At 45.0% G+C, this 24260-nt stretch overlaps 1 protein-coding gene across 2 annotated transcripts in view; it reads left to right on the forward strand.

Moving 5' to 3' along the window:
• The window catches only part of LOC106590745 (mitochondrial glutamate carrier 1), a 103204-nt gene that overhangs the window by 30587 nt on the left and 48357 nt on the right, over positions 1 to 24260 (forward strand). Inside the window, exons 1-2 of one of the 2 annotated variants that reach the window (XM_045688690.1) lie at positions 7768 to 7882; positions 13370 to 13719. In XM_045688690.1, coding sequence (XP_045544646.1) covers positions 13700 to 13719 — 20 coding nt within the window. In that variant the 5' untranslated portion in view covers positions 7768 to 7882; positions 13370 to 13699. Of the gene's footprint in view, positions 1 to 7767; positions 7883 to 13369; positions 13720 to 24260 lie in introns of those variants that run through there. The other variant, XM_045688689.1, reaches the window with a different exon arrangement.

The raw sequence follows: 24260 nt of genomic DNA on the forward strand, positions 1-24260 counted from the left end.
TTGTTTTCTATAGTGGATCAGTTGTTCCTCTGTTTCCATAGTGGATCAGTTGTTCTCTGTTTCTATAGTGGATCAGTTGTTTTCTATAGTGGATCAGCTGTTTCTCTGTTTTCATAGTGGATCAGTTGTTTTCTATAGTGGATCAGCTGTTTTCATAGTGGATCAGTTGTTTTCTATAGTGGATCAGTTGTTTCTCTGTTTCCATAGTTGTCACGTCCTGACCAGTATAAAGGGTTATTTGTTATATTAGTTTGGTCAGGACGTGGCAGGGGGTATTTGTTTAGAGTGGTTCGGGGTTTGTTGGGCTATGTGTTTATGTAGAGGGGTGTTTGATTAGAGTGTTCCGGGGTTTTGGTTTATGTTCTATGTTAGTATATTTCTATGTTCTAGTCTTTCTAGTTCTATGTTTAGTTTATTGATTTGGCCTTCAATTGGAGGCAGCTGTTCCTCGTTGCCTCTGATTGAAGGTCCTATGTATAGGGGTGTTTTGGTAATGGGAATTGTGGGTAGTTGTCTCCCGTTTAGTGTCTATGCAGCTGATAGGACTGTTAGTGGTGGTCGTTGTGTTTTGTATACATGTTATGTTTGTTTTTTCCTTCTTTTCACAATTAAAGAAGATGAGTTTACATTTTCCCGCTGCACCTTGGTCCACTCATTACGACACCCGTTACAATAGTGGATCAGTTGTTTCCATAGAGGATCAGCTGTTTCTATAGTGGATCAGTTGTTTCTCTGTTTCTATAGTGGATCAGTTGTTTCCATAGTGGATCAGTTGTTTCCATAGTGGATCAGCTGTTTCCATAGTGGATCAGTTGTTTCCATAGTGGATCAGCTGTTTCCATAGTGGATCAGCTGTTTCCATAGTGGATCAGTTGTTTCTCTGTTTCTATAGTGGATCAGTTGTTTCCATAGTGGATCAGTTGTTTCCATAGTGGATCAGTTGTTTCCATAGTGGATCAGCTGTTTCCATAGTGGATCAGCTGTTTCCATAGTGGATCAGTTGTTTCTCTGTTTCCATAGTGGATCAGTTGTTTCCATAGTGGATCAGTTGTTTCCATAGTGGATCAGTTGTTTCCATAGTGGATCAGCTGTTTCCATAGTGGATCAGCTGTTTCCATAGTGGATCAGTTGTTTCCATAGTGGATCAGCTGTTTCCATAGTGGATCAGTTGTTTCCATAGTGGATCAGCTGTTTCCATAGTGGATCAGCAGTTTCCATAGTGGATCAGTTGTTTCCATAGTGGATCAGTTGTTTCCATAGTGGATCAGTTGTTTCCATAGTGGATCAGTTGTTTCTCTGTTTCCATAGTGGATCAGCAGTTTCCATAGTGGATCAGTTGTTTCCATAGTGGATCAGCTGTTTCCATAGTGGATCAGTTGTTTCCATAGTGGATCAGTTGTTTCCATAGTGGATCAGTTGTTTCTCTGTTTCCATAGTGGATCAGTTGTTTCCATAGTGGATCAGTTGTTTCCATAGTGGATCAGCTGTTTCCATAGTGGATCAGTTGTTTCCATAGTGGATCAGCTGTTTTCATAGTTGATCAGTTGTTTCCATAGTGGATCAGTTGTTTCCATAGTGGATCAGTTGTTTCCATAGTGGATCATCTGTTTCCATAGTGGATCAGTTGTTTCCATAGTGGATCAGTTGTTTCCATAGTGGATCAGTTGTTTCCATAGTGGATCAGTTGTTTCCATAGTGGATCAGTTGTTTCTCTGTTTCCATAGTGGATCAGCTGTTTCCATAGTGGATCAGCTGTTTCCATAGTGGATCAGCTGTTTCCATAGTGGATCAGTTGTTTCCATAGTGGATCAGTTGTTTCCATAGTGGATCAGTTGTTTCCATAGTGGATCAGTTGTTATCTGTTTCCATAGTGGATCAGTTGGTTCTCTGTTTCCATAGTGGATCAGCTGTTTCCATAGTGGATCAGTTGTTTCCATAGTGGATCAGTTGTTTCCATAGTGGATCAGCTGTTTCCATAGTGGATCAGTTGTTTCCATAGTGGATCAGCTGTTTCCATAGTGGAACAGTTGTTTCTATAGTGGATCAGTTGTTTCTATAGTGGATCAGCTGTTTCCATAGTGGATCAGTTGTTTCCATAGTGGATCAGTTGTTTCTATAGTGGATCAGCTGTTTCCATAGTGGATCAGCTGTTTCCATAGTGGATCAGTTGTTTCCATAGTGGATCAGTTGTTTCCATAGTGGATCAGTTGTTTCTCTGTTTCCATAGTGGATCAGCTGTTTCCATAGTGGATCAGCTGTTTCCATAGTGGATCAGTTGTTTCCATAGTGGATCAGTTGTTTCCATAGTGGATCAGTTGTTGACATAGTGGATCAGCTGTTTCCATAGTGGATCAGTTGTTTCCATAGTGGATCAGTTGTTTCCATAGTGGATCAGTTGTTTCCATAGTGGATCAGTTGTTTCTCTGTTTCCATAGTGGATCAGCTGTTTCCATAGTGGATCAGCTGTTTCCATAGTGGATCAGTTGTTTCCATAGTGGATCAGTTGTTTCCATAGTGGATCAGTTGTTTCCATAGTGGATCAGTTGTTATCTGTTTCCATAGTGGATCAGTTGGTTCTCTGTTTCCATAGTGGATCAGCTGTTTCCATAGTGGATCAGTTGTTTCCATAGTGGATCAGTTGTTTCCATAGTGGATCAGCTGTTTCCATAGTGGATCAGTTGTTTCCATAGTGGATCAGCTGTTTCCATAGTGGATCAGTTGTTTCTATAGTGGATCAGTTGTTTCTATAGTGGATCAGCTGTTTCCATAGTGGATCAGTTGTTTCCATAGTGGATCAGTTGTTTCCATAGTGGATCAGCTGTTTCCATAGTGGATCAGTTGTTTCCATAGTGGATCAGTTGTTTCCATAGTGGATCAGCTGTTTCCATAGTGGATCAGTTGTTTCCATAGTGGATCAGTTGTTTCCATAGTGGATCAGTTGTTTCCATAGTGGATCAGTTGTTTCCATAGTCGATCAGCTGTTTCCATAGTGGATCAGTTGTTTCCATAGTGGATCAGTTGTTTCCATAGTGGATCAGTTGTTTCCATAGTGGATCAGCTGTTTCTATAGTGGATCAGCTGTTTCTATAGTGGATCAGCTGTTTCTATAGTGGATCAGCTGTTTCCATAGTGGATCAGTTGTTTCTCTGTTTCCATAGTGGATCAGTTGTTTCCATAGTGGATCAGTTGTTACTCTGTTTCCATAGTGGATCAGTTGTTTCCATAGTGGATCAGTTGTTTCTCTGTTTCCATAGTGGATCAGCTGTTTCCATAGTGGATCAGCTGTTTCCATAGTGGATCAGCTGTTTCCATAGTGGATCAGCTGTTTCCATAGTGGATCAGTTGTTTCCATAGTGGATCAGTTGTTTCCATAGTGGATCAGCTGTTTCCATAGCGGATCAGTTGTTTCCATAGTGGATCAGTTGTTTCCATAGTGGATCAGTTGTTTCCATAGTGGATCAGTTGTTTCTCTGTTTCCATAGTGGATCAGCTGTTTCCATAGTGGATCAGTTGTTTCCATAGTGGATCAGTTGTTTCCATAGTGGATCAGTTGTTTCCATAGTGGATCAGCTGTTTCCATAGTGGATCAGTAGTTTCCATAGTGGATCAGTTGTTTCCATAGTGGATCAGCTGTTTCCATAGTGGATCAGCTGTTTCCATAGTGGATCAGTTGTTTCCATGGTGGATCAGCTGTTTCCATAGTGGATCAGTTGTTTCCATAGTGGATCAGCTGTTTCCATAGTGGATCAGTTTTTTCCATAGTGGATCAGTTGTTTCCATAGTGGATCAGCTGTTTCCATAGTGGATCATTTGTTTCCATAGTGGATCAGTTGTTTCCATAGTGGATCAGCTGTTTCCATAGTGGATCAGTTGTTTCCATAGTGGATCAGTTGTTTCCATAGTGGATCAGCTGGTTCCATAGTGGATCAGTTGTTTCCATAGTGGATCAGTTGTTTCCATAGTGGATCAGCTGTTTCCATAGTGGATCAGCTGTTTCTATAGTGGATCAGTTGTTTCCATAGTGGATCAGTTGTTTCCATAGTGGATCAGTTGTTTCCATAGTGGATCAGCTGTTTCCATAGTGGATCAGTTGTTTCCATAGTGGATCAGTTGTTTCCATAGTGGATCAGCTGTTTCTATAGTGGATCAGTTGTTTCCATAGTGGATCAGCTGTTTCCATAGTGGATCAGTTGTGGATCAGTTGTTTCCATAGTGGATCAGCTGTTTCCATAGTGGATCAGCTGTTTCCATAGTGGATCAGCTGTTTCCATAGTGGATCAGTTGTTTCCATAGTGGATCAGTTGTGGATCAGTTGTTTCCATAGTGGATCAGCTGTTTCCATAGTGGATCAGTTGTTTCCATAGTGGATCAGCTGTTTCCATAGTGGATCAGTTGTTTCCATAGTGGATCAGTTGTTTCCATAGTGGATCAGCTGTTTCCATAGTGGATCAGTTGTTTCCATAGTGGATCAGTTGTTTCCATAGTGGATCAGTTGTTTCCATAGTGGATCAGCTGTTTCCATAGTGGATCAGCTGTTTCCATAGTGGATCAGCTGTTTCCATAGTGGATCAGCTGTTTCCATAGTGGATCAGTTGTTTCCATAGTGGATCAGCTGTTTCCATAGTGGATCAGTTGTTTCCATAGTGGATCAGCTGTTTCCATAGTGGATCAGTTGTGGATCAGTTGTTTCTCTGTTTTCTACAGTTCTTTGCCACAACACATTTGAATTAGTTTACTAAAATATATTGACGCAAAGTGTCCTTCACATCAGAGTGCTGCTGAGTGTTTTGACCAGTCAGATTCACGGAAATCGCAGGTTACGCAGGCCTGGGGAGCAATACAAAAAGCTCAAGGCACTCTCTCCATATTCCTCCTAGATATATTTAGCTAGCCTGATACCACATCATTCGCAACAGACACAAGCAAAAACTTTTCCAAAAATGTAGCAGCCTACAGTGGCCTTCAGAAGGTATTCACACCCCTTGACTTTTTCCACATTTTGTTGTTACAGCCTGAATTTATAATGGGTTAAATGGAGATGTTGTGTCACTGGCCTACACACAATACCCCCCCATAATGTCAAAGTGGAATTATGTTTTTAGAAAGTTGTACAAATTAATTAAAAATGAAAAGCTGAAATATCTTTAGTTAATAATTTCTTAACCCCCCTTTTTTTTTAACAAGTCACGTAATAAGTTTTAAGTTTAAGATGATTTCTGAATGACTACCTCATCTCTGTACCCCACACATACAATTATCTGTTTGGTCCCTCAGTCCAGCAGTGAATTTCAAACTCAGATTCATCCACAAAGACCAGCGAGGGCACCTATTGGTAGATGGGTAATACAAAAAGAAGCTGACATTGAATATCCCTTTGATCACGGTGAAGTTATTAATTACACTTTGGATGGTGTATCAATACACCCAGTCAAATCAAAATGTTTATTTGTCACTTGCGCCGAATACAACAGGTGAAATGCTTACTACAAGCCCTTCAGCAACAATGCAGTTTTAAGAAAATAGAGTTAAGAAAGTATTAACTAAATAAAATAAAGTAAAATAAATATTTAAAAAAAGAATAAAAAAGTAACACAATAAAATAACAATAACGAGGTTATATACAGGGGGGTTACGGTACAGAGTCAATGTGGAGGCTATATACAGGGGGTACCGGTACAGAGTCAATGTGGAGGCTATATACAGGGTGTTACGGTACAGAGTCAATGTGGAGGCTATATACAGGGGGGTTACGGTACAGAGTCAATGTGGAGGCTATATACAGGGGGTACCGGTACAGAGTCAATGTGGAGGCTATATACAGGGGGTACCGGTACAGAGTCAGTGTGGAGGCTATATACAAGGGGTACCGGTACAGAGTCAATGTGGAGGCTATATACAGGGGGTTACGGTACAGAGTCAATGTGGAGGCTATATACAGGGTGTTACGGTACAGAGTCAATGTGGAGGCTATATACAGGGGGTACCGGTACAGAGTCAATGTGGAGGCTATATACAGGTGGTACCGGTACAGAGTCAATGTGGAGGCTATATACAGGGGGCACCGGTACAGAGTCAATGTGGAGGCTATATACAGGGTGTTACGGTACAGAGTCAATGTGGAGGCTATATACAGGGGGTACCGGTACAGAGTCAATGTGGAGGCTATATACAGGTGGTACCGGTACAGAGTCAATGTGGAGGCTATATACAGGGGGCACCGGTACAGAGTCAATGTGGAGGCTATATACAGGGGGTACCGGTACCGAGTCAGTGTGGAGGTTATATACAGGGGGTACCGGTACCGAGTCAATGTGGAGGCTATATACAGGGGGTACCGGTACCGAGTCAGTGTGGAGGTTATATACAGGGGGTACCGGTACCGAGTCAATGTGCGGGGGTACAGGTTAGTCCAGGTATTTTGTACATGTAGGTTAGGGGTGAAGTGACAATGCATAGATAATAAACAGCGAGTGGCAGCAGTGTAAAAACAACGAGTGGGTGTCAAATCAAAAAGTCCATCTGGCTGTTTGATTCATTGTTCAGTAGTCCTATGGCTTGGGGGTGGAAGCTGTTAAGGAGCCTTTTGGACCTAGACTTGGTGCTCCGTGTTGAGGATCAGCATGACTGATGTGTTGTTACCTACCCTCACCACCTGGGGGGCGGCCCGTCAGGAAGTCCAGGATCCAGTTGCAGAGGGAGGTGTTTAGTCCCAGGGTCCTTAGCTTAGTGATGAGCTTTGAGGGTACTATGGTGTTGAACGCTGAGCTGTAGTCAATGAATAGCATTCTCACATAGGTGTTCCTTTTGTCCAGGTGGGAAAGGGCAGTGTGGAGTGCAATTGAGATGGCATCATCTGTGGATCTGTTGGGGCGGTATGTGAATTGTAGTGGGTCCAGGGTGTCTGGGATAATGGTGTCGATATGAGCCATGACCAGCCTTTCAAAGCACTTCATGGCTACAGACGTGAGTGCTATGGGTCGGTAGTCATTTAGGCAGGTTACCTTCACTTTCTTGGGCACAGGGACTATGGTGGTCAGCTTGAAACATGTAGGTATTACAGACTCGATCACTACAAAAATGCAAAGATACAGGCTTCCTTCCTAATGCAGTTTCCAGAAAGGATGGAAACCCATCTGGGATTTCACCATGAGACCAATGGTGACTTTAAAACAGTTACAGAGTTTAATGGCTGTGATGGGAGAATACTGAGGACGATGTTAATATATATCACATCAAGCTAGCTAGTAGCATGCTAGAAACAGACAATGTTAATATATATTGCATCTGGCTAGCTAGTAGCATGCTAGAAACAGACAATGTTAATATATATATCACATCAAGCTAGCTAGTAGCATGCTAGAAACAGACAATGTTAATATATATTGCGTGAAGCTAACTAGTAGCATGCTAGAAACAGACAATGTTAATATATATCGCATTAAGCTAGCTAGTAGCATGCTAGAAACAGACAATGTTAATATATATTGCATTAAGCTAGCTAGTAGCATGCTAGAAACAGACCATGTTAATATATATTGCATGAAGCTAGCTAGTAGCATGCTAGAAACAGACAATGTTAATATATATTGCATGAAGCTAGCTAGTAGCATGCTAGAAACAGACAATGTTAATATATATTGCATTAAGCTAACTAGTAGCATGCTAGAAACAGACAATGTTAATATATATTGCATGAAGCTAGCTACAGTAGGTTACACTGCTACTGTCATAGCCACTAGCCATGATTGAGACAATGTTACTAACATGTAGTCTAATGTTTGTGTAGACTACATGCTACTAGCTAGCGCTGCAGGGCCAGTTACTGCTACTGGCGTAGTTGGTACAGAATCCTGATGGATCCTAGTGAGTCAGTCACGGTGAGGTAAGAGCAGCTCTGGAGAGCACACTGCCAACCTGTCGCCTGTATTCTACTGTCACACACACACACACACACACACACACACACACACACACACACACACACACACACACACACACACACACACACACACACTCACACTCACACACAGACACAGACACACACACACACACACACACACAGACACACACACACACACGAGACTTGTATACTCACACTTTAGATAAAATACTATATAATCATTTCATTTAAATAAACCCTTGTAATTGATATTGGTTCAGAGGATTTGCAAAGTAAGCTGCCTAGAAAAAGGAAGCAGTAAAATAGAGAGAGAGAGACATAGACAGATAGTCTGGACTGTGAAGCCACAGGGAACAAAAGAGAGGAGATATGAGGTGAGAGGGAGGAGAAGAGAAGAGAGGTGAGGTGAGGTGAGGTGAGACAGGAAGTGGAGAGGAGAGGGCGTAGGTCCTCCATTGGGACTCGTCAGTGAGATAGTGACCTCATCTGACCCCTACACTACAGCCCACCACACACACACACACACACACACACACACACACACACACACACGACACACACACACACACACACACACACACACACACACACACACACACACACACACACACACACACACACACACACACAAACACAAACAAGCACAGTGTACAGCACAGCCAGGGCCCTGAGTCCCCATCCAAACCAAATGCAACACACTGCCATGGAGTACAGCTGCATTCTCAGTTTCCACTGCTTCAGCTGTACTCACTAGGCCTGGTACTCACAAGATAAATATCCACGCTGTTACGTCTCTACTGTATAGGCCTAATTGTGAATTGAATTTTAAACAGCGGATCTGTTTTTCAAATAAAAAGAAAAGTCAGCAAAAGTACGAGCAGGAAAATAAAGAATGTTCTGTGCTGGAGAGCCATGACTGAAGAGGAAAAGAGGGGAAGGGGAAGGAAGGGAGGGAGGGAGAGAAGGAGGGAGGGAGTGAGAGAAGGAGGGAGGGAGAGAGAGAAGGAGGGAGGGAGAGAGAGAAGGAGTGAGAGAGCGAGAAGGAGAGAGAAGGAAGGGAGAGGGAGGGAGGGAGGGAGGGAGGGAGGGAGGGAGGGAGGGAGGGAGGGAGGAGGGAGTGAGAAAGAGGGAGAAGGAGGGAGGGAGAGAAGGAGGGCAGGAGAGAGAAGAGGAGAGAGGGGTATGGGGAGGGAGGGAGGGAGAGAGAGGGGTAAGGAGGGAGAAGGGGAGGGAGGGAGGAAGAGAGAGGGGTAGGGAGCGTGTGGAAGGGCGGGAGAAGGGGTGGGATGTAGGGAGGGAGAGAGGAGGGGGGAGAAGGAGGGCCGGGTAATAGCTGGGCGAGAGAGACGTCATGATTGGTTGAGACAAGGGGTGGAGAGCGTGTAGGGGGAAATGGGAAGCAGATTTCCACACCAGGGCTGGTTCTCCTCTGCTGTAACTACACATCAGGGCTGGTTCTCCTCTGCTGTAACTACACATCAGGGCTGGTTCTCCTCTGCTGTAACTACACATCAGGGCTGGTTCTCCTCTGCTGTAACTACACATCAGGGCTTTTTCTGCTCTGCTGTAACTACACACCAGGGCTTTTTCTGCTCTGCTGTAACTACACACCAGGGCTTTTTCTGCTCTGCTGTAACTACACACCAGGGCTTTTTCTGCTCTGCTGTAACTACACACCAGGGCTTTTTCTGCTCTGCTGTAACTACACACCAGGGCTTTTTCTGCTCTGCTGTAACTACACATCAGGACTTTTTCTGCTCTGCTGTAACTACACACCAGGGTTTTTTCTGCTCTGTTGTACTACACATCAGGGCTTTTTCTGCTCTGCTGTAACTACACATCAGGGCTTTTTCTGCTCTGCTGTAACTACACACCAGGGCTTTTTCTGCTCTGCTGTAACTACACACCAGGGCTTTTTCTGCTCTGCTGTAACTACACATCAGGGCTTTTTCTGCTCTGCTGTAACTACACATCAGGGCTTTTTCTGCTCTGCTGTAACTACACATCAGGGCTTTTTCTGCTCTGCTGTAACTACACATCATGGGCTTCCGAGTGGCACAGCAGTCTAAGGCACTATGTCTCAGTGCTAGTCCCTGGTTCGGATCCCGTCTGTATCACATCCGGCCGTGATCGTGAATAAGAATGTGTTCTTTACTGACTTACATAAATAAAATGTAGCATACGTCTTATGCTTTTCTCTAAGTTTTACCAGCAGTCTGATTAAACCCCGTTATATGGATAGTGTATGTTTCTGCTTCACCGTTTCAATACCGTGTTTAACGCAAACCAAGCAACACCAGGCAACGTGCAGGCAAACAGATATATTCTGCTATAGGGCAACACAAATGCTATGTCAGTGTTATGTCATGTTTTTTGGCATCATGCCACCCATCATTAAAACCTCTTAAGGATCGGACCCTTTTTTTTTTCAATTTAAGTCTGAAATGTCATACGCAAATCTAACTTCCTGTAGCTCAGGACCTGAAGCAAGGATGTGCATATTCTTGATACAATTTGAAAGGAAACACTTTGAAGTTTGTGTAAATTTGAAATGAATGTAGGAGAATATAACACATTAGATCTGGTAAAAGATGATACAAATAAAAAAAATATGTGTTTTCTATGATTTTATATGTTCCATCATCTTTGAAATGCAAGAGAATGGCCATAATATCATATAGGAGTTTAGGCGCAATTTAGATTTTGGCCACTAGATGGGAGCAGTGTGTGTGTGCAAAGTTGCTTATGGATCCAGTGAAGCGTTGCAATACTGCACAATATTTTGTACCAAGTCTGCCCAAATGTACCGGATTGGTCAATTGATACATTTTCAAATACATAACTATAGAGAACATACACAAATTATATGGTGATAAAAATGTAAGTTTACACACTCCCAGGAATGTCATAAATGATGGATCATTAGCTTATAAACTAACTTTCACACATCTAGATGGATGGGCGGGGTGGGTGGGGAGCCAGAAACAGCAGTGGGTTCAAACTGTAGAACCCAGCTTCTACATTTGAATATAAAAATGAATTTCATCAAACAAACTCTGCTACATTTCAGGACAGCGGAGTCAATCACCACCTTCCGGAGACACCTGAAACCCCACCTCTTTAAGGAATACCTGGGATAGGATAAAGTAATCCTTCTAACCCCACCCCCCCAAAAAAAATATATAGATGTACTATTGTAAAGTGGTTGTTCCACTGGATATCATAAGGTGAATGCACCAATTTGTAAGTCGCTCTGGATAAGAGCGTCTGCTAAATGACGTAAATGTAAAATGTAAATACATTTTATCTCTGGGACCCTCAGAATGACAAATCAGAGCCAGATTACGGAATATAAATTGATTATTTACCTTCAGAGGTGAATGTATCACACCAGTTGCCGTGATAAACGTTCTTGTTGTTGTTGTGCACTCTCCTCAAACAATAGCATGGTATTTGTTCACTGTAATATCTACTGTAAATTGAACAGTGCAGTTAGATTAACAAGAGCTTTCTGCCCATATAAGACGTGTCCATGTCCATTCACTGTAATAGCTAAGTATCTAAATACTGTAATAGCTAAGTATCTAAATACTATAATAGCTAAGTATCTACATACTATAGTAGCTAAGTATCTAAATACTATAATAGCTAAGTATCTACATACTATAGTAGCTAAGTATCTAAATACTGTAATAGCTAAGTATCTAAATACTGTAATAGCTAAGTATCTAAATACTATAATAGCTAAGTATCTACATACTATAGTAGCTAAGTATCTAAATACTGTAATAGCTAAGTATCTAAATACTATAATAGCTAAGTATCTAAATACTATAATAGCTAAGTATCTAAATACTGTAATAGCTAAGTATCTAAATACTATAATAGCTAAGTATCTAAATACTGTAATAGCTAAGTATCTAAATACTATAATAGCTAAGTATCTACATACTATAGTAGCTAAGTATCTAAATACTATAATAGCTAAGTATCTAAATACTATAATAGCTAAGTATCTACATACTATAATAGCTAAGTATCTAAATACTATAATAGCTAAGTATCTAAATACTGTAATAGCTAAGTATCTAAATACTCTAATAGCTAAGTACCTGAATACTGTAATAGCTAAGTACCTGAATACTGTAATAGCTAAGTACCTGAATACTGTAATAGCTAGGTACCTAAATACTGTAATAGCTAGGTACCTAAATACTGTAATAGCTTGGTACCTAAATACTGTAATAGCTAGGTACCTAAATACTGTAATAGCTAGGTACCTAAATACTGTAATAGCTAGGTACCTAAATACTGTAATAGCTTGGTACCTAAATACTGTAATAGCTAGGTACCTAAATACTGTAATAGCTAGGTACCTAAATACTGTAATAGCTAGGTACCTAAATACTGTAATAGCTTGGTACCTAAATACTGTAATAGCTGGGTACCTAAATACTGTAATAGCTGGGTACCGGTAAATAGCCACAGCACTATTTAAGGAGAGCTGTTAGTCATGTAGTCACAAATAATTCATAGGTGTGTGGTGGTTCTGAAATGGACTCACTATTATAGACACACCTTTAGTTCAGGAGAGAGAGGGAGAGAGAGGGAGAGAGAGGGAGAGAGGGAGAGAGAGAGAGAGAGAGAGAGAGAGGGAGGGAGGGAGGGAGGGATAGAGAGAGACCAGCTTGTCTTGAAGCCAGGTAACACATTACTTGAAGCCTGCAGGTATAATGCATTACATATTGTTATAAGCATGCATAACCCTTTATAACAAGCCTTTTTGGTGTGAGGATACTGCTAACTGAGTGAGTATAGCAGCCCCTGATGAGGCCACTTTGACAATGTAGGACAAGTCTTATCAACGTTGTATGATAACTGTTCTACAGAGGAGAACCAACCCAAGCAAATCCTCCTACAGTGCTGTGTGTGTGTGTGTGTGTGTGTGTGTGTGTGTGTGTGTGTGTGTCTGTGTGTGTGTGTGTGTGTGTGTGTGTGTGTGTGTGTGTGTGTGTGTGTGTGTGTGTGTGTGTGTGTGTGTGTGTGTGTGTGTGTGTGTGTGTGTGTGTGTGTGTGTGTGTGTGTGTGTGTGTGTGTGTGTGTGTGTGTGTGTGTGTGTGTGTGTGTGTGTGTGTGTGTGTGTGTGTGTGTGTGTGTGTGTGTGTGTGTGTGTGTGTGTGTGTGTGTGTGTGTGTGTGTGTGTGTGTGTGTGTGTCTGTGTGTGTGTGTGTGTGTGTGTGTGTGTGTGTGTGTGTGTGTGTGTGTGTGTGTGTGTGTGTGTGTGTGTGTGTGTGTGTGTGTGTGTGTGTGTGTGTGTGTGTGTGTGTGTGTGTGTGTGTGTGTGTGTGTGTGTGTGTGTGCTATAACTCCCTTCTCCAGCCTCATCAAGCCACCAGTTGTTGACATATTTCAGGGCAACATCTCCTTTGTCCCGAGCGTTGATGTTATTCTGCCTTTCACCTGTTTCAGATATCCCTTGCCTATCGCACCTCAACTTCTGCTGACCAGCTGACGCTTCGGAGACCAGACGACAGACAAGACAACTGACTGATCAATAATAATAATAATAATAATAATAATAACGTTTGGATTCAACGTTTCAAAGACACAGAAACGAAGGAAGAGCTAACCAAGCAAACTGAGTGCATTATAGACCAAAGAAAGAAACACACAGCAACAACAACAATAACAGCAGCAGATGGAGTGACTGGCACGACAGACAGACGGGCGGTGTACTGTGGAGGACCTGACAGACAGACTCATATCAACTATCTGACGACCAGACGGTGCCTCACATCAATGGCTGACAAGCAGATCAGGTGAGCTAATGGCTGCAAAGACTACACTGGGAAATAGAACCCTGTTCCCTATATAGTGCACTACTTTTGACCGGGGCCCATATATTCCCTATATAGTGCACTACTTTTGACCGGGGCCCATATATTCCCTATATAGTGCACTACTTTTGACCGGGGCCCATATATTCCCTATATAGTGCACTACTTTTGACCGGGGCCCATATATTTCCTATATAGTGCACTACTTTTGACCGGGGACCATATATTCCCTATATAGTGCACTACTTTTGACCGGGGCCCATATATTCCCTATATAGTGCACTACTTTTGACCGGGTCCCATATATTCCCTATATTGTGCACTACTTTTGACCGGGGCCCATATATTCCCTGTATAGTGCACTACTTTTGACCGGGGCCCATATATTCCCTATATAGTGCACTACTTTTGACCGGGGCCCATATATTCCCTATATAGTGCACTACTTTTGACCGGGGCCCATATATTCCCTATATAGTGTACTACTTTTGACCGGGACCCATATCTTCCCTATATAGTGCACTACTTTTGACCGGGTCCCATATATTCCCTATATAGTGTACTACTTTTGACCGGGACCCATATCTTCTCTATATAGTGCACTACTTTTGACCGGGACCCACATTGGGCACTATACTATGTAGGGAATAGAGCGCCATCCAGCCTAAACTGTGTTTGCACTTCAGTTTAGAAAACAGAAGTGAAAGTTGTTGAGTGCTGCATTATATTCATGTCTTCTTTCTTAAACAAGCAACGACTTGCCCCGCCCATCTGTCTTTTTCAGCCATCTATTTCCTGTGTTTGAGAGGTGTTTTTCAGCCATCTATTTCCTGTGTTTGAGGGGTGTTTTTCAGCCATCTATTTCCTGTGTTTGAGAGGTGTTTTTCAGCCATCTATTTCCTGTGTTTGAGGGGTGTTTTTCAGCCATCTATTTCCTGTGTTTGAGGGGTGTTTTTCAGCCATCTATTTCCTGTGTTTGAGGGGTGTTTTTCAGCCATCTATTTCCTGTGTTTGAGGGGTGTTTTTCAGCCATCTATTTCCTGTGTTTGAGGGGTGTTTTTCAGCCATCTATTTCCTGTGTTTGAGGAGTGTTTTTCAGCCATCTATTTCGTGTGTTTGAGAGGTGTTTTTCAACCATCTATTTCCTGTGTTTGAGAGGTGTTTTTCAGCCATCTATTTCCTGTGTTTGAGGGGTGTTTTTCAGCCATCTATTTCCTGTGTTTGAGGGGTGTTTTTCAGGCATCTATTTCCTGTGTTTGAGGGGTGTTTTTCAGCCATCTATTTCCTGTGTTTGAGGGGTGTTTTTCAGCCATCTATTTCCTGTGTTTGAGAGGTGTTTTTCAGCCATCTATTTCCTGTGTTTGAGGGGTGTTTTTCAGCCATCTATTTCCTGTGTTTGAGGGGTGTTTTTCAGCCATCTATTTCCTGTGTTTGAGAGGTGTTTTTCAGCCATCTATTTCCTGTGTTTGAGGGGTGTTTTTCAGCCATCTATTTCCTGTGTTTGAGAGGTGTTTTTCAGCCATCTATTTCCTGTGTTTGAGAGGTGTTTTTCAGCCATCTATTTCCTGTGTTTGAGGGGTGTTTTTCAGCCATCTATTTCCTGTGTTTGAGAGGTGTTTTTCAGCCATCTATTTCCTGTGTTTGAGAGGTGTTTTTCAGCCATCTATTTCCTGTGTTTGAGGGGTGTTTTTCAGCCATCTATTTCCTGTGTTTGAGGGTGTTTTTCAGCCATCTATTTCCTGTGTTTGAGGGGTGTTTTTCAGCCATCTATTTCCTGTGTTTGAGGGGTGTTTTTCAGCCATCTATTTCCTGTGTTTGAGGGGTGTTTTTCAGCCATCTATTTCCTGTGTTTGAGGGGTGTTTTTCAGCCATCTATTTCCTGTGTTTGAGGGTGTTTTTCAGCCATCTATTTCCTGTGTTTGAGGGGTGTTTTTCAGCCATCTATTTCCTGTGTTTGAGGGGTGTTTTTCAGCCATCTATTTCCTGTGTTTGAGAGGTGTTTTTCAGCCATCTATTTCCTGTGTTTGAGGGGTGTTTTTCAGCCATCTATTTCCTGTGTTTGAGGGGTGTTTTTCAGCCATCTATTTCCTGTGTTTGAGGGGTGTTTTTCAGCCATCTATTTCCTGTGTTTGAGGGGTGTTTTTCAGCCATCTATTTCCTGTGTTTGAGGGGTGTTTTTCAGCCATCTATTTCCTGTGTTTGAGAGGTGTTTTTCAGCCATCTATTTCCTGTGTTTGAGGGGTGTTTTTCAGCCATCTATTTCCTGTGTTTGAGGGGTGTTTTTCAGCCATCTATTTCCTGTGTTTGAGAGGTGTTTTTCAGCCATCTATTTCCTGTGTTTGAGGGGTGTTTTTCAGCCATCTATTTCCTGTGTTTGAGGGGTGTTTTTCAGCCATCTATTTCCTGTGTTTGAGGGGTGTTTTTCAGCCATCTATTTCCTGTGTTTGAGGGGTGTTTTTCAGCCATCTATTTCCTGTGTTTGAGGGGTGCTTAATCTTCTTGTCACTTAAATCTCGCTGGATTGATTTGTTTTCATTCTACTCCTGGGACTCTTTCATACTGTTGCTTGTGCCTGTTGTTTTTTCACGTTGACGTTACGACTGCAGGAATGTTTATAATGACCTTTCAAACACACTCCAGTAATGTCTGAAATGGGCTCAAATCAAAACTTTGTCTTTCCGTTGCATCTATAAGAACGCTGAAGCTTAAATCTGGGATTTAACGCGCCGTCTCGACATTTACATCACAAGAAAGAGAAGAAAGAGACCTTTATTTTGATGGGTGTTCATTTTTTGTGGAATTGAAAAAGGTTATAATTGAATACATTTGAAATGTTTACAAATTAGATGCGCTGAAATGGAAGGGAAAGGGGGGATACCTAGTCAGTTGTACAGGGAAAGGGGGGATACCTAGTCAGTTGGACAGGGAAAGGGGGGATACCTAGTCAGTTGGACAGGGAAAGGGGGGATACCTAGTCAGTTGTACAGGGAAAGGGGGATACCTAGTCAGTTGTACAGGGAAAGGGGGGATACCTAGTCAGTTGTACAGGGAAAGGGGGGATACCTAGTCAGTTGGACAGGGAAAGGGGGGATACCTAGTCAGTTGTACAGGGAAAGGGGGATACCTAGTCAGTTGTACAGGGAAAGGGGGATACCTAGTCAGTTGTACAGGGAAAGGGGGGATACCTAGTCAGTTGTACAGGGAAAGGGGGGATACCTAGTCAGTTGTACAGGGAAAGGGGGGATACCTAGTCAGTTGTACAGGGAAAGGGGGGATACCTAGTCAGTTGTACAGGGAAAGGGGGGTACCTAGTCAGTTGTACAGGGAAAGGGGGGTACCTAGTCAGTTGGAAAGGGGGATACCTAGTCAGTTGTACAGGGAAAGGGGGGATACCTAGTCAGTTGTACAGGGAAAGGGGGATACCTAGTCAGTTGTACAGGGAAAGGGGGGATACCTAGTCAGTTGTACAGGGAAAGGGGGGATACCTAGTCAGTTGTACAGGGAAAGGGGGGATACCTAGTCAGTTGTACAGGGAAAGGGGGGATACCTAGTCAGTTGTACAGGGGAAGGGGGGTACCTAGTCAGTTGTACAGGGAAAGGAGGGTACCTAGTCAGTTGGAAAGGGGGATACCTAGTCAGTTGTACAGGGAAAGGGGGGATACCTAGTCAGTTGTACAGGGAAAGGGGGGATACCTAGTCAGTTGTACAGGGAAAGGGGGATACCTAGTCAGTTGTACAGGGAAAGGGGGATACCTAGTCAGTTGTACAGGGAAAGGGGGGATACCTAGTCAGTTGTACAGGGAAAGGGGGATACCTAGTCAGTTGTACAGGGAAAGGGGGGATACCTAGTCAGTTGTACAGGGAAAGGGGGGGTACCTAGTCAGTTGTACAGGGAAAGGGGGGTACCTAGTCAGTTGGAAAGGGGGATACCTAGTCAGTTGTACAGGGAAAGGGGGGATACCTAGTCAGTTGTACAGGGAAAGGGGGGATACCTAGTCAGTTGTACAGGGAAAGGGGGGATACCTAGTCAGTTGTACAGGGAAAGGGGGGTACCTAGTCAGTTGTACAGGGAAAGGGGGGTACCTAGTCAGTTGGAAAGGGGGATACCTAGTCAGTTGTACAGGGAAAGGGGGGATACCTAGTCAGTTGTACAGGGAAAGGGGGGATACCTAGTCAGTTGTACAGGGAAAGGGGGGATACCTAGTCAGTTGTACAGGGAAAGGGGGGATACCTAGTCAGTTGTATAGGGAAAGGGGGATACCTAGTCAGTTGGAAAGGGAAAGGGGGAACCTAGTCAGTTGTACAGGGAAAGGGGGGATACCTAGTCAGTTGTATAGGGAAAGGGGGATACCTAGTCAGTTGTACAGGGAAAGGGGGGATACCTAGTCAGTTGTACAGGGAAAGGGGGGATACCTAGTCAGTTGGACAGGGAAAGGGGGGATACCTAGTCAGTTGTACAGGGAAAGGGGGATACCTAGTCAGTTGTACAGGGAAAGGGGGGATACCTAGTCAGTTGGACAGGGAAAGGGGGGATACCTAGTCAGTTGTACAGGGAAAGGGGGGATACCTAGTCAGTTGTACAGGGAAAGGGGGGATACCTAGTCAGTTGGACAGGGAAAGGGGGGGGATACCTAGTCAGTTGTACAGGGAAAGGGGGGATACCTAGTCAGTTGTATAGGGAAAGGGGGATACCTAGTCAGTTGTACAGGGAAAGGGGGGATACCTAGTCAGTTGTACAGGGAAAGGGGGATACCTAGTCAGTTGTACAGGGAAAGGGGGGATACCTAGTCAGTTGGACAGGGAAAGGGGGGATACCTAGTCAGTTGTACAGGGAAAGGGGGATACCTAGTCAGTTGTACAGGGAAAGGGGGGGATACCTAGTCAGTTGTACAGGGAAACGGGGGGATACCTAGTCAGTTGTACAGGGAAAGGGGGATACCTAGTCAGTTGTACAGGGAAAGGGGGGATACCTAGTCAGTTGTACAGGGAAAGGGGGATACCTAGTCAGTTGTACAGGGAAAGGGGGGATACCTAGTCAGTTGGACAGGGAAAGGGGGATACCTAGTCAGTTGTACAGGGAAAGGGGGATACCTAGTCAGTTGTACAGGGAAAGGGGGGATACCTAGTCAGTTGTACATGGAAAGGGGGATACCTAGTCAGTTGTACAGGGAAAGGGGGGATACCTAGTCAGTTGGACAGGGAAAGGGGGGATACCTAGTCAGTTGTACAGGGAAAGGGGGGATACCTAGTCAGTTGTACAGGGAAAGGGGGATACCTAGTCAGTTGTACAGGGAAAGGGGGGATACCTAGTCAGTTGTACAGGGAAAGGGGGGATACCTAGTCAGTTGTACAGGGAAAGGGGGGATACCTAGTCAGTTGTACAGGGAAAGGGGGGATACCTAGTCAGTTGTACAGGGAAGGGGGGATACCTAGTCAGTTGTACAGGGAAAGGGGGGATACCTAGTCAGTTGGAAAGGGAAAGGGGGGTACCTAGTCAGTTGGAAAGGGGGGATACCTAGTCAGTTGTACAGGGAAAGGGGGGATACCTAGTCAGTTGTACAGGGAAAGGGGGGATACCTAGTCAGTTGGAAAGGGAAAGGGGGGATACCTAGTCAGTTGTACAGGGAAAGGGGGGATACCTAGTCAGTTGGACAGGGAAAGGGGGGATACCTAGTCAGTTGTACAGGGAAAGGGGGATACCTAGTCAGTTGTACAGGGAAAGGGGGGATACCTAGTCAGTTGTACAGGGAAAGGGGGGATGCCTAGTCAGTTGTACAGGGAAAGGGGGGATACCTAGTCAGTTGTACAGGGAAAGGGGGGATACCTAGTCAGTTGTACAGGGAAAGGGGGGATACCTAGTCAGTTGTACAGGGAAAGGGGGATACCTAGTCAGTTGTACAGGGAAAGGGGGGATACCTAGTCAGTTGTACAGGGAAAGGGGGAATACCTAGTCAGTTGTACAGGGAAAGGGGGATACCTAGTCAGTTGTACAGGGAAAGGGGGGATACCTAGTCAGTTGGAAAGGGAAAGGGGGGTACCTAGTCAGTTGGAAAGGGGGATACCTAGTCAGTTGTACAGGGAAAGGGCGATACCTAGTCAGTTGTACAGGGAAAGGGGGGATACCTAGTCAGTTGTACAGGGAAAGGGGGGATACCTAGTCAGTTGTACAGGGAAAGGGGGATACCTAGTCAGTTGTACAGGGAAAGGGGGGATACCTAGTCAGTTGTACAGGGAAAGGGGGGATACCTAGTCAGTTGGAAAGGGAAAGGGGGGTACCTATTCAGTTGGAAAGGGGGATACCTAGTCAGTTGTACAGGGAAAGGGGGATACCTAGTCAGTTGTACAGGGAAAGGGGGATACCTAGTCAGTTGTACAGGGAAAGGGGGATACCTAGTCAGTTGTACAGGGAAAGGGCGATACCTAGTCAGTTGTACAGGGAAAGGGGGGATACCTAGTCAGTTGTACAGGGAAAGGGGGGATACCTAGTCAGTTGTACAGGGAAAGGGGGATACCTAGTCAGTTGTACAGGGAAAGGGGGGATACCTAGTCAGTTGTACAGGGAAAGGGGGATACCTAGTCAGTTGTACAGGGAAAGGGGGGATACCTAGTCAGTTGGAAAGGGAAAGGGGGGTACCTAGTCAGTTGGAAAGGGGGATACCTAGTCAGTTGTACAGGGAAAGGGGGATACCTAGTCAGTTGTACAGGGAAAGGGGGGATGCCTAGTCAGTTGTACAGGGAAAGGGGGGATACCTAGTCAGTTGTACAGGGAAAGGGGGGATACCTAGTCAGTTGTACAGGGAAAGGGGGGGATACCTAGTCAGTTGTACAGGGAAAGGGGGATACCTAGTCAGTTGTACAGGGAAAGGGGGGATACCTAGTCAGTTGTACAGGGAAAGGGGGGATACCTAGTCAGTTGTACAGGGAAAGGGGGGATACCTAGTCAGTTGTACAGGGAAAGGGGGATACCTAGTCAGTTGGAAAGGGAAAGGGGGGTACCTAGTCAGTTGGAAAGGGGGATACCTAGTCAGTTGTACAGGGAAAGGGCGATACCTAGTCAGTTGTACAGGGAAAGGGGGGATACCTAGTCAGTTGTACAGGGAAAGGGGGGATACCTAGTCAGTTGTACAGGGAAAGGGGGGATACCTAGCCAGTTGTACAGGGAAAGGGGGGATACCTAGTCAGTTGTACAGGGAAAGGGGGGATACCTAGCCAGTTGTACAGGGAAAGGGGGGATACCTAGTCAGTTGTAGAGGGAAAGGGGGGATACCTAGTCAGTGGGAAAGGGGGATACCTAGTCAGTTGTACAGGGAAAGGGGGAATACCTAGTCAGTTGTACAGGGAAAGGGGGGATACCTAGTCAGTTGTACAGGGAAAGGGGGATACCTAGTCAGTTGTACAGGGAAAGGGGGGATACCTAGTCAGTTGGAAAGGGAAAGGGGGGTACCTAGTCAGTTGGAAAGGGGGATACCTAGTCAGTTGTACAGGGAAAGGGGGATACCTAGTCAGTTGTACAGGGAAAGGGGGGATACCTAGTCAGTTGGAAAGGGAAAGGGGGGTACCTAGTCAGTTGGAAAGGGGGATACCTAGTCAGTTGTACATGGAAAGGGGGGATACCTAGTCAGTTGTACAGGGAAAGGGGGGTACCTAGTCAGTTGTACAGGGAAAGGGGGATACCTAGTCAGTTGTACAGGGAAAGGGGGGATACCTAGTCAGTTGTACAGGGAAAGGGGGATACCTAGTCAGTTGTACAGGGAAAGGGGGGATACCTAGTCAGTTGTACAGGGAAAGGGGGGATACCTAGTCAGTTGTACAGGGAAAGGGGGATACCTAGTCAGTTGTACAGGGAAAGGGGGATACCTAGTCAGTTGTACAGGGAAAGGGGGGATACCTAGTCAGTTGTACAGGGAAAGGGGGGATACCTAGTCAGTTGTACAGGGAAGGGGGGATACCTAGTCAGTTGTACAGGGAAAGGGGGGTACCTAGTCAGTTGGAAAGGGGGATACCTAGTCAGTTGTACAGGGAAAGGGGGGATACCTAGTCAGTTGTACAGGGAAAGGGGGGATACCTAGTCAGTTGTACAGGGAAAGGGGGATACCTAGTCAGTTGTACAGGGAAAGGGGGATACCTAGTCAGTTGTACAGGGAAAGGGGGGATACCTAGTCAGTTGTACAGGGAAAGGGGGGATACCTAGTCAGTTGTACAGGGAAGGGGGGGATACCTAGTCAGTTGTACAGGGAAAGGGGGGTACCTAGTCAGTTGGAAAGGGGGATACCTAGTCAGTTGTACAGGGAAAGGGGGGATTACCTAGTCAGTTGTACAGGGAAAGGGGGATACCTAGTCAGTTGTACAGGGAAAGGGGGGTACCTAGCCAGTTGTACAGGGAAAGGGGGGATACCTAGTCAGTTGGACAGGGAAAGGGGGGATACCTAGTCAGTTGTACAGGGAAAGGGGGATACCTAGTCAGTTGTACAGGGAAAGGGGGATACCTAGTCAGTTGTACAGGGAAAGGAGGGATACCTAGTCAGTTGTACAGGGAAAGGGGGATACCTAGTCAGTTGGAAAGGGGGATACCTAGTCAGTTGTACAGGGAAAGGGGGATACCTAGTCAGTTGTACAGGGAAAGGGGGGATACCTAGTCAGTTGGAAAGGGAAAGGGGGGTACCTAGTCAGTTGGAAAGGGGGATACCTAGTCAGTTGTACATGGAAAGGGGGGATACCTAGTCAGTTGTACAGGGAAAGGGGTGGATACCTAGTCAGTTGTACAGGGAAAGGGGGATACCTAGTCAGTTGTACAGGGAAAGGGGGATACCTAGTCAGTTGTACAGGGAAAGGGGGGATACCTAGTCAGTTGTACAGGGAAAGGGGGGATACCTAGTCAGTTGTACAGGGAAAGGGGGATACCTAGTCAGTTGTACAGGGAAAGGGGGATACCTAGTCAGTTGTACAGGGAAAGGGGGGATACCTAGTCAGTTGTACAGGGAAAGGGGGGATACCTAGTCAGTTGTACAGGGAAAGGGGGGATACCTAGTCAGTTGTACAGGGAAAGGGGGGATACCTAGTCAGTTGTACAGGGAAAGGGGGATACCTAGTCAGTTGTACAGGGAAAGGGGGGATACCTAGTCAGTTGTACAGGGAAAGGGGGGATACCTAGTCAGTTGTACAGGGAAGGGGGGATACCTAGTCAGTTGTACAGGGAAAGGGGGGTACCTAGTCAGTTGGAAAGGGGGATACCTAGTCAGTTGTACAGGGAAAGGGGGATTACCTAGTCAGTTGTACAGGGAAAGGGGGATACCTAGTCAGTTGTACAGGGAAAGGGGGATACCTAGTCAGTTGTACAGGGAAAGGGGGATACCTAGTCAGTTGTACAGGGAAAGGGGGGATACCTAGTCAGTTGTACAGGGAAAGGGGGGATACCTAGTCAGTTGTACAGGGAAAGGGGGGATACCTAGTCAGTTGTACAGGGAAAGGGGGGATACCTAGTCAGTTGTACAGGGAAAGGGGGGATACCTAGTCAGTTGTACAGGGAAAGGGGGATACCTAGTCAGTTGTACAGGGAAAGGGGGGATACCTAGTCAGTTGTACAGGGAAAGGGGGGATACCTAGTCAGTTGTACAGGGAAGGGGGGATACCTAGTCAGTTGTACAGGGAAAGGGGGGTACCTAGTCAGTTGGAAAGGGGGATACCTAGTCAGTTGTACAGGGAAAGGGGGATTACCTAGTCAGTTGTACAGGGAAAGGGGGATACCTAGTCAGTTGTACAGGGAAAGGGGGGGTACCTAGCCAGTTGTACAGGGAAAGGGGGGATACCTAGTCAGTTGGACAGGGAAAGGGGGGATACCTAGTCAGTTGTACAGGGAAAGGGGGGATACCTAGTCAGTTGTACAGGGAAAGGGGGATACCTAGTCAGTTGTACAGGGAAAGGAGGGATACCTAGTCAGTTGTACAGGGAAAGGGGGGATACCTAGTCAGTTGGAAAGGGGGATACCTAGTCAGTTGTACAGGGAAAGGGGGATACCTAGTCAGTTGTACAGGGAAAGGGGGGATACCTAGTCAGTTGGAAAGGGAAAGGGGGGTACCTAGTCAGTTGGAAAGGGGGATACCTAGTCAGTTGTACATGGAAAGGGGGGATACCTAGTCAGTTGTACAGGGAAAGGGGTGGATACCTAGTCAGTTGTACAGGGAAAGGGGGATACCTAGTCAGTTGTACAGGGAAAGGGGGGATACCTAGTCAGTTGTACAGGGAAAGGGGGATACCTAGTCAGTTGTACAGGGAAAGGGGGATACCTAGTCAGTTGTACAGGGAAAGGGGGGATACCTAGTCAGTTGTACAGGGAAAGGGGGGATACCTAGTCAGTTGTACAGGGAAAGGGGGATACCTAGTCAGTTGTACAGGGAAAGGGGGGATACCTAGTCAGTTGTACAGGGAAAGGGGGGATACCTAGTCAGTTGTACAGGGAAGGGGGGGATACCTAGTCAGTTGTACAGGGAAAGGGGGGTACCTAGTCAGTTGGAAAGGGGGATACC

This window comes from Salmo salar, chromosome ssa10, assembly GCF_905237065.1.
Source record: "Salmo salar chromosome ssa10, Ssal_v3.1, whole genome shotgun sequence".
Lineage (NCBI taxonomy): Eukaryota > Metazoa > Chordata > Actinopteri > Salmoniformes > Salmonidae > Salmo > Salmo salar.